Source organism: Leucopleurus acutus (assembly GCF_964270905.1).
Source record: "Leucopleurus acutus genome assembly, chromosome: 2".
Taxonomy (NCBI): domain Eukaryota; kingdom Metazoa; phylum Chordata; class Mammalia; order Artiodactyla; family Delphinidae; genus Leucopleurus; species Leucopleurus acutus.
Genome location: NC_139143.1, coordinates 169,291,721 through 169,302,431, shown reverse-complemented (window position 1 = coordinate 169,302,431; position 10,711 = coordinate 169,291,721). Strand labels below are relative to the sequence as shown.

The following is a 10,711-nucleotide window of genomic DNA, read 5'->3' as shown; positions in this document are numbered from 1 at the left end:
CACCCACCACGGGCCCCAGCCCCATGCCGAGGCTGTGCCCACTGCTGGGTCTCTTACCCCAGACCCAGCATCCCAGAGCTCCCCTGGGTGGTCCAGATCCCCTCTCCTTGCTCCCTGGCTTCTCAGCCTTGGCCTGCCCAGGCCTTCTCACCAGAGCTGCTGCCCCAAGACAGCAGCCCGCCAGGAAGCAGGGTAGAGGGAGGCTGGGACTTTGGTCTCTCCTGTCCCCCAGCCCTTACACTCCAGGGATGACTGAGGCCAGGTCACCTCCAACAGATCGTGGGCCCAGGAGGCCTCCCCCTACTCCTGCCCCTCAAAGAGTGGGACCAGCTGGGTTCCTCACCAGCCTCCAGGCCCTGCCCAGGGGGCCTGCGAGTCTGAAAGATGGAGCCCCAGCCTGGGAGTAGGACAGTGGAAAAGACAGGCTGCAAGGCTCCCCAGGACCTCACCCTCACCGCCTCAGGCACCCCCAGCTCGCACCCTGCACAAGTCTATTGCCAGCGAGTCTTGAAAAGGGAACAGAAATAAAACCCGGTCTCCTGACTTGAATCTGGGTTGTGGGCAAGGGGTGGGGGTGTGAGGCCCAGACCATCACAACTCAGACCACATCCCTCGGCTCCAAGAGGCCCCACCAAGCACAGCCCCCATAGGAGATTCGTGACCCCACATTTAAAGTATCTACATAAGAGGCCCCATCTGCCAGGGTAACAGAGACGGGGGAAGCGGGCTGGGGCCTGTGACACCCCCGCTCCAGCCTGGCCGCAGCCCTCGGCCTGGGGCAGTACGTCTGGATGGGCTGCTTCCAGCTGCAGCCAGGACAACCGCCAGGTTGTCTGGCCAAATGAATGGGCAGGTGTCCACGGGAGGCCCCCAGGGGCCCAGGGGTGGGGCTGAGGTGGACCCGGCAAGGCCAAAGGGAGAGGGCGCAGAGGGCCCAGGCGCAGGGCCCACCCTCGCAGGCACTTTGGAGACTTGTGTCCTGGGAGGCAGAGTCGGACCCCAGCTCAGAGCAGGAGGGGGATGTAGGGAGCCCAGGAGCCCCACCACATGCTCCCTCCCGACCCGGGGCCTTCGGTCCTGGGGGACCCAAGCCCCCTCCCCAGCCCAAGGCTGAATTCCGGCAACCAGTCTGCCTTCCTCAGCAAGTGGGGGACTTGCCCCCAAGCAAGCCCTTTGCAGGCTACAGAGGGGAGGGAAGCAGGCAGGGTGAAGCCAGGCTCAGCAGGTGTGCAACATCCTGAGGGGGCTTGTGGCAATGGCCCCCACACCGCACTTCATTCCAGGAAAGGCAAGTGTCCAAGTGTGAGAGCGGGGCTGTGTGGGTGAGACTGCATCCACGTGGGATTGCATCAGACCTGCCAGGGTCGGTGGCAATGTGGTTGGTGAGGGTGTCGTGAGGGCTGAGTGTGACAGGGCACCTCAGGGGACCCAATATGGGCTGATTGTTCTGGCCTAATGGCACCCTCCCCAGTGAGCCTGAAAGCTGGAGGCAACGTGTGTGGTGTCAGGTGTATGGGTGGGTGGGGGGTGGGAGGAGTGTGGCAGAGAGGGAGGCAGGCCGCACCGTCACCACTGGGTAACGATGATTAGTGACTTGCATTGTCATAAGCATTTGGGGGCACGTAAGAAATGAATAAACCTCTTTGGAAGAACGTGTGTGTCTCTGACATGTCTGGATTGGCTGGGTGGTCAAGACTGCATATGATTTTGTCACTGCGTGCTTTTGTCTGTGTGTGACAATACGTGTGACCACGTGGGAGATAGTGTCTGTGCAGAGTCCACTCAGAAGGAGGTCCAAGCAGCCCAGCCCCTCCTCACCAGTGGCTGCCAGAGCGCTCTCGGGAAGCCAATTCCTCAGGGGCAGACCGGGAAGGAGGTGAAGCCTGTGGGTGCGTGTGCAACGGGCAAGGGTGAGGGAAAACGACCCCACAACCCCAGAGAGGCCAGGACAATACAGGTTGGTGGTGAGGGGTACTGTCTCACCCAGGCAGGGAGGGGGCCTGGGAGAGAAGCAAGAGGTTGCAATGTCTCAATGATTTCAAGGGCTGAGTTTGCCAAATGCTTGTCCTGGAAACCAGCCTGAGTGCCTCTCTGCCCCCAAAAGGAAACCTCAGTCAGCCCCATGGGGCCAGGTTGGGGCTTAAGCCCCACCCCTTCTTCCACCAGCCAATCAGGAGTTTCCTTCCTCCTGTCCACCTGACATGAGGTCCTAAAGCCCCAGGCTGGTGGGGGCGAACAAGTGATGAGCTCATAAGGGCACAGTCTGGAGCAGATGGCAATGCCCCCTGTCCCTTGGGGAAGAGCTGTGTGAAGCTGGCAGTCTGGGCAGACCTTGGGAGGGTGGCAGAGATGAACTGGGGCCAGGCTGTCTCCCAGGCCCAGTCCCAGGGTGGGACTGGTGGCTCTGGGCCAGGGAGTGGGCGCAGGGGTGGCGCTGAGGCTACAGGGAGGCACTCTGGCTCCGCTAGGCGTAGAACTCTTCTTGCTTGTCGGGCTTCTGGTATGTGACGCTCGCCTGTTTGGGCTCCTCCAGCGTGTAGCTGCCCTCGTCCTTCTTCTTCATGCGGTAGATGAGCAGTGTGACCAGGAAGGCGGCAAAGAGGGCGCCCACCACCCCGCCCACAATCACAGCTGTGGAGGAAGAGGGCAGAGGTCAAGAGCCAGAGGCAGGGTGGGACGAGCTCAGAGCCTGAGGAGAGGGCAGAGGGCCCTGGGGGATGGGGGCAAGAGTTGGGAGAGGGCTGGGAATCTCGAACCTGAGACCAGAGTTGGAGTGAAGTTTGGAGTCAATGCTAAAACACCAGGACTGGCTGCCCTTTACAGCCCTCACTGCAGCCTGGCACTGTTCTAATCACCTGTTCTCATCACACGAATGCATGGAGTCTTCACACAGTGCTATGAGGGAGGTGCTGTGCTACGGTCCTCAGCAAATGTAAGATGCCATCGATCAGAAGACGCTCCAGTGTTTTATATACCCTTAGGATGGAAAAATCTCTGCCATCTAAACTAGGACACATCCCAACTGCAGAAGGGTTAACATATGAATAGATGTGCACTTAAAATTGATTAAGTGTAAAATGATTATCCCCATTCCACAGATGAGGAAAAGGGAGCCTGGAAAGGTGAAGCACCTGGCTGAGGCCACACCGCTCCTAAGTGGGGAGCAGGGTTTGGACCATGAATCCAGAGACTCTTCAGGAGACAAGGCCAAGGGCAGGTCCTCAGGGCTGGCATCAAGGGTGGGAGCAGATCAAACCAAGGATGGGACCAGGGATTAGGATCCAGAGGTTGCAGTCCAGGAGGGGTGAATCAGCATGGTCCAGGGAAGCAGAGGTCAAGGGCAGAGTCTGAGGAGGGGTCGGAGGGTGCTGAGGAAAGTGCTGGAGGTAGGATGGAGGTCTGACCCTGGGATAAGGAAGGTCAGAAGAGGAACCAGAGGGTACATCCTGGGGTCCCCGAGTCCCCAGCTTTCCCTTCCTAGGAAACTAGGCTCCTAGGAAACCCACACCCTACCCTCCCTCCTGGGTTCCTAGAGGGCAAACTGGAGCCCCACCAGCTGCCCCCTCTGGGCTCCTCCCAGGCCCCAAGTCTCACCTACGAGCACTTCCTTCCGCTCCAGGATGCTCTTCTGGGGCAGCTGAGCCGCCGAGCTGCCCGAGTCGATGGCATTGTCCAGGAGGCCGGGGCCTGGGCGGGCACCCTTGGGCAGCGTCCCAGGTGGAGGTGACGGCTTGGCCGCGGCCCCACCCACAGCCACCACCTCATTGGCTGTGTCTGGCTGTGTGGTCTCTTCCTCCGGCAGCTCAAAGTCCCCACTGGGTCCCCCACTCACTGGCACCTCTGGCTCATCCCGGATCGTGGTCAGGAAGAACTCTGGAGTTGGGGTCTGTAGGGAGGGTAGCATGAGCCCAGGAGCCAGGCCCCAGCACCCCCTGCCACAGCGCAGCCATACACACATGCACACAAGCCCACTGCCACCACGCCACTTCCCTGGTGGGGCTGACACTCAGTAAGCATGCGCCATGTGCCAGGCCCTGTGCTAAGCACATCATGGGCGTTTTATCCTCACAATATCCTCATAAAGGAGGTATCATTACCCCTAATTTATAGAGCAGGAAATAGGCCCAGAGAGGTTAAATGACTTGCCCAAGGACACACAGCTAGTAAGTGGTAGAAGCAGAACTAAAATCCAGATCTATCCAACTCCAGAATCTGTGTTCCTAACCACTATACTACACTGCCTCTATTCTCACCCTGGACACATCCCGGTCCCCACCCCATCTCCATTACTTCCTTCTCCAGCTGCCTTTCTAACAATCCTTACGGGGTTCCTATCAGGGACTGCTGCTTGGGGACAGCTGGGTGCAGCTCTTAAATACGTGGGCCTGATCCTGGATCCATGTGCCTAGGGCAGGTGTGAGTCCCTTAGCCTGAAGGTCAGTCTAAGAGCACCACAGATCTCAATGGCTCCCACCACATGGAGGCAGGACCAGAGTTAGGATCATGGCAGGGATGTAGCTGCTTCCCAAGTGGGCATGGAGAGCGCGGGTCTGGCGTCCAGGCCGAGGAAAGGCCGTGAGCAGAGGCTGCACCAGCAACCTGGTCTCAGTGCCCTAGCACTGTCTCCCCTGCCTGCCTGGCCAAGCATCTGTGAAACACCAGGTTGTCCCGACTGCTCAGAGGAGCAAAAAGCAGGGCCTGCGTCCTGCTGCGGCTGGCTGGGGAGTCGGAGGGCCTGACGATGACCCGAAGGCAGCTCCATAGCCTGAGGGCCCTCCTCTTGGCGAGACGGAGGCAAAGGGCTTTAATACCCCAACCAACGCCCCTACATGCCCTCCTTGCCCAGCACACCCAGCAGGGACCAGGCTACTTCTGCCACTTCCTTGATCCCACCCATCCCGCATTCCTTACATCTTCATCCTCTTCCCTTCAACCTCCCCATCCATAATACCCCGAACACACACACACACACACACACACACCTGAGGAGCTCTGGCGCTGACTGCCAGGTTCAAATCCTCAGTCTGCCATTGCTGCCTGTGAAGCCTTGGAAAGGGGCCTCACCTTTAAGGGAGGATGACGGCAGTGCCACCCCGTGGGGTGAGTGTGAGGGGGAGAGGAGACGGCACAGGTAACGTGTTCAGCACTGAGCCTGCCACCCAGGCAGCACTCCACGAACGTAAGATGCAGTATTCCTCTCACACAGCCCCACTCTTAATTCCCCTCAGATGGATAATAACAACGATGACGATAACAAAAGTGAAACTTTTAGCTTACTTAGTATTGCCAGGCACTGTTCTAAGCACTTTGGATATGTTGGGAAACTTAATTCTCACAACTCTATGATTTGCATTCTATGATTTTCTCCTTTTCACAGATAAGGAGACAAAGGTATAAAAAGGATCAGTGACTTCCTGAAGGCACATGGCAGTGGAAGAATTCCAACCCAGGCTGCAAGGCTCCTGAGTCTGTGCTTTTAATCAGAACACACAGGCCCCTGGCCCCTCCCCACATCAACACTCCCATTCACCCAGCTCCTTCCCCATTGATGTCTTGTCTTAACATCTAAAGACCCAGGCCTGGTCCCTCTTCCATCCCCATCCATCTCAATCTCTTTCCTCGTCCTGTAACTCACCCCCAGCCTTGGCCCTCCGGCCTCAGGCCTATCTTACCCTCCCCATCCCTGTCTGGCTCATCTTCAGAACCTCCTAGATCTCACCCCTGCCCAGCTCCGTCCTCCCTCCCCCAGGCCCTGACCCACCCTCCTCTGCTCTGATTCCCTGTCCTCTCCCCACCCACTCACCTGAGCCACCTCCGTGGGTCCAGGGGCAGTGGTCCCCAGGGGCAGGGTGCTCTTCTCAGGGATGTCAGGTTCCTGGGTGGTAGCTGGCCTGGGAAGGGTCCTTGGTCTGGAGGTAGCTGTGTTGACCAGCCTGGGTGTTGGGGCCTCTGTGTCCAAGACAGCCACTGTGGTGGGGGGTGAGGGTACCGCCGGGGTGGTGGCCCGGGCTGTGGCTGCCGTGGTCAGTGGAAGAGGCAGAAGCCTCCGTATGCCGGTGGTCCTTACGATGGAGGTGGTGGCCGTGGAAGGAGGTGCTGCAGGGATGCTGGGGGCGGCGGTGGCCACTGTGGCGGGCACTGTGGCCACAGCTGGGGTCCCTGTGGTTGTGGCAGCAGTGGTTGCCGTAGGAGTGGAGATGGTGGTGGCTCTCTGGCTGGGCTCTTCTGGGACCTCTGTCACCAATGGGGGACTGGTGGCTGGCCCTGGGGTGGGGCGCTCAGAGGGGAGCTCTTCAAACGGGGTGCCCACAGGCTGGATGTCCACGGTGGACAGCACCACGGGTGTGGTGGACACTGCCAGGGCCACATCTGGGCTGAAGCGCATGGCTGTCTCGATGCCCGACTCCTGCTCGAAGTCTGGGGGGTGAGGGGGAGAGGAGAGAGCTCGGGAGCTGGGTGATTTGAGGGGCATGAGGATCCCAGGTAGCAATGGCCATCGAGATGGGGGCCTCCCAACCCTCACCCTTTGCATAATTTTCCCAGGACAGGAATGAGGGAAAGGAGGAAGGCACAATGTAGCCAACGGTTACCAGCTGGCTGACAGCCAGTGAATGGTCCCCAACTCTTCTCTGCCTAGCCAAAAATTCTAAGGGACCACGTCTTCCAGGAAGCCTTCCCTGACTATTCCAGCCCACCCAGCCTGGAGCTTCCAGCAGGTTGAATCCAGGCAGTGGCAATTCAGGACCTACTGGCTGCAAATCTTGCTGGAGGTTGCAGGGAGGAGGGGAAGAGGGGAGTGGCATTCTGGGAAGAGTCAGACATGGGTACAACCTACATGAACACACATGGTGGGTAAACTAAGGCTCCCTCGGAGGCACAGGCAGAGAGCAAGAGGGAGAACAAGCCTCTCCCACGGGGGATGCTTGAGCACTCCGGACTCCAAGCCAGGACAAGTGAAGGGAGGGCCTCGGGAGAAAATGAGGGGAGAGAGAGAGAGAGAGAGAGAGAGGCCACAGCAGCTCCCAGGGGCCTGAACTAGGCAGAGGAGGGGTGGGGAGGAGGTTTGGCAGTAGAGATGTGACCCATCGGGATGGATTTCATGAAGATTAACTCACAAGAGGCTTACAGGAGTGGGCTAAAGTGGGAAGACTAGAGGCAAGGAGCTGTACGTGGCCAGTTCCAAAGCGCACAGACGCCCTACCATCCGTTAGGCTCGTCCTGCCCCCTCAGGGGGCCCGCTCTCAACACACACCCCTTTTTACTACCATTTTTAGAGCTCCTTCTCTGTGCCAGACCCTGATGTCTTAAACTGAAGCCTTCCACAGGCTCTGAGAAGGCATATTTATCACCATTCACAGATAAGAATAGATTGAAAGAGGGAAAACGGCTAAAGGTGGCACAGCTATGTAGTAGCGAAAGTGGGATTCGAACTCAGTGTGCCTCCCTGATCTCACGCTACTCTATTGGCCTTTCTGGACGAGGCCCTGGAACTGGGTTGTCCCAGGCACCACAGGAGGCACCTGCCATTTTCCTTCACTGCCCTAACCCTGCCCTTGGCCACCGCTGATTGGACAGAAGGGGGCCGCCTGGCCTAAGCTGAGCCAATCAAATGGCCTCTGCTGGGGATCGGCCACTGCAACTGAAAAGGGGCTACTGAGTTCCTCCAAGTGGTCACAACAGTACTGAAAACTGCGTTACTGAGGGGCGTCTGTGTTCCCTGTCAGAGGCCGGAGGTCTGCAGGGGACCCAAGCAGTGCACAGAGAGGTGCAGAGACAGAAGCAGTGGGGAGCTGGGAATGCTAGGCTCTGAGGCCTCAAGGCCCTGGTTCCACCCCAGGAAGAGTGGCCTGCCCTTCCTGTGCTTGAGGTCCATGAGCTCCCCCTGCCTGACCTCCCCCTCCCCTACCCCACCATCTAACTGAGCCTGCGAGGGTTCCTCTTCCTTGCCGTCGCAGCCTCGGATGGGGCACTGGAGGCAGACTGGCACTGCTGACACAACATGCAGGGAAAGGGAAGGGGGTACTTACAGCCCGAGCCCGACCCGGAGTAGAGGTCATCCAGCTCATCATCGGGGAAGGAGTCATCGTCCCCAGAGCCCTCGAGGTCCACGGGCCTCTCGAAGTTCTCACTGCGCCAGCGCTGAGCCTGGGGAGGGCAGAGTCGGGCACAGGGCTCAGCACCTGAGGCCAGCAGCCTGGACATGCCCAGAGGAACCACAGACACTCTCACGGGCCAAGTGACAGTGGAAGGACAGCATCAGATGTGGCCTCCACAGGAGTAAACAGAGAGCCGAAGTAAGCCGGATTACCACTTCCCGCCTTGTTGGGTTGCTGTGAGCACGCAGCACCCTAATATGTGCTGAGTGCACCTCAGAGCAGCGGGTTCTCGGCCCAGTTAGCAGCACCCTCGGTGTGGCCAGCACCATCCGACCCCTTCCACCGTGGAGAGGAGGGAGGCCCCACTGCCCCAGGTCACCAGAGAGCACGTGAATGATAAGATTCGGACTCCGCTAGGGACCCAAAGTCTCACACCTCAAAATCCCAAAGATAGGGCAATTAGTCCCATTAGATAGACATGGGTGTTGCGGAGGTTTGGGGCTCTGGGAGGGAAGTACCTTGGATAAGTGGGGGAGGGAGAGAAGGGAGTGGGCTCCAGCCCTGGGTCCTCCCCAAACCAAAGTCAGCCCCCCTGCCTACACTCCCCCCAAAGTATCTCAATGCCGAGAGTCAGCTCAGGGCACGGATGCCGCTTTCACTTCTGCCAAGGGTCTCCTGAGAGTCTGCAGGCGTGAGAGGGGCTTCTCCCAGGGTCCTGCTCTCCAGACCCAAGACTCCCCCCAAAATCAGAACCTGGGAAGGCCAGGTGCTGTGGCTCCTGGGCCTGGACCATCCCTCCCCACTGCAACCCCGGGCTGAGAGCCAGCCCTAAGGGCATCCAAGACAGGAGCGAAAACCCGCAACCACACTTTTGACCCTGGATCCAGACTGAGCCCAGCCACAGCCCCTGCCCCCTGAGAGCTTACAGACAAAGATGAGCTGGTGCTCAGATCTAAAGGATTAGCACTTGGATCTTAAGCAACTGAAATAGAGAGAGAAAGGCATCTCCAGCAGAGATAACAGGATAAGCAAAAGTTCCGAGGTGGGGAAGCACAGCCTATGCCACCAGAGCTGGGACTGACAGCCTCATCCAGGGTCCCTCAGAACCCCTGCAATCACTGGATTCCTACCACCGGGCCCCTGTCTGTTCCTGGAACGTGGTCTCTCCCGCCTCTTTCACTCATGCTGTTCCCTCCAAGAGAACACCCTACCTTCCCACCCGCTTATCCTCCAGCTTCCCACCAGCTAACTCCACTCCCCATCACTTCTTCTGAGAAGCCCTCCTGCTTTGATCTTTCAGAGTATCCTGTGCTTCTGAATTCACAACTACCACTACTTGTGAGCGGTGCTGGCTTTGGGTATATACTTTTTCTGTGACTGTTCCCACCCCCACTAAACTACACCTCGATGGAGGCAAGACCGTGTCAGACACACAGTAGGTATCAGGAAGTATCTGTTAGGGAACAGGCTTGGAGTTGGGGGATGTAATACCCGGGACAGGGGTGGGGCAGAGACAGGCTGGAGTTGAGTTTGGGGAAGCCCCATCCATCACAGGCTCTCAGTGCTCGGCTGGTGACTTTTATCTTGGAAACTGGTCATGTTTTATCCTGACTGCACATCAGAATATTGTGAAAACAGAACTTGGCGGCTCAGCGGGTGTGAGGTGGAGTCTGAATGTCACTACTGTTGGACTGACATGGGGAGCCATAGAAGGTGTGTGAGCAGGAGAGGGGCTGGACTGGCGCTGTGATCTCTGCTCAGACTCTCACACTCCCACCCCTGGAGCTACAGAGAGGATCCCAATCCTGGCTTCCGGCCCCGAGCCTCGACCACCTGCTCCAAAGCCCTACCCAGGCCACGCAGGGCAGGAGGCCAGGGCAGGGAGCCAGGAGATTCCCCCCACCATACCCGTTACCACCCCCCCCCACGCACACACAGTCTCAAAATAATGAATTAATCAGTATTTACTTGCTACCAGTGAGTCATGGAGTGGAACAATTAGAGTAATTGCTCTGTGACTAATTGCTGGGTCTTCCTCCGTTTTAGACATTTCAGGAGCTCAGAACAGCTACCATCCAACCTTCCCCAGCTCCCATCTCTGCTCCCACTTCCCAGAAGAACAAAGCCCCAGGACCTGAGGTGAGGGGGCTAGAAGCTCCCACACTACCAGCCTCTACCACCTGGGCCAGCTAAGCTGGGGTCCCTTGGAGACTTTCTGCTCCATTCTTAGGCAAGTAGCCTGAAGCCAGAGACATGCAGCAGGATGGGGACTGAGCAGGGACGGGGCTCAGACTGCCTCTCCTGAGCAGGTCCATCTTCACTGTCTCTCCATCCTTCCAGGCAGCCAGGGAAGGCTGGAAGCCCTTTAGCTGGGAGGAGGGGTTCTAAGAAGTCTGTGGTCCCAGGGGAACCCCAAAGTGGGGTAAATGCGGGGGCCAAAACAGGGTGTCCTCATGATTCCACAGTGACCAGCACCACACACCAGCCCCTAACACCCTGCAAAGCCACACAGGCCGTTGAAATGACACACCCAGAGGCATAGAAAGAACACATACAGACACACCCTGACACACACTCACCTAAAGGCAGAGAGAGGCCCCGCGTGTTGGCGTGCC

At 58.3% G+C, this 10,711-nt stretch overlaps 1 protein-coding gene across 1 annotated transcript in view; it reads right to left on the bottom strand.

Annotated features, from left to right (window-relative positions):
* Positions 1 to 2,357: 2,357 nt before the first annotated feature.
* Positions 2,358 to 10,711, bottom strand: part of SDC3 (syndecan 3) — a 34,132-nt gene continuing 25,778 nt past the window's right edge. Inside the window, exons 2-5 of the mRNA XM_082832910.1 lie at positions 8,028 to 8,145; positions 5,804 to 6,417; positions 3,595 to 3,886; positions 2,358 to 2,631 (exon numbers count right to left, since the gene is read on the bottom strand). Of these exons, the coding sequence (XP_082689036.1) occupies positions 2,465 to 2,631; positions 3,595 to 3,886; positions 5,804 to 6,417; positions 8,028 to 8,145 (1,191 nt within the window). The 3' untranslated portion in view covers positions 2,358 to 2,464. The remainder of the gene's footprint in view (positions 2,632 to 3,594; positions 3,887 to 5,803; positions 6,418 to 8,027; positions 8,146 to 10,711) is intronic.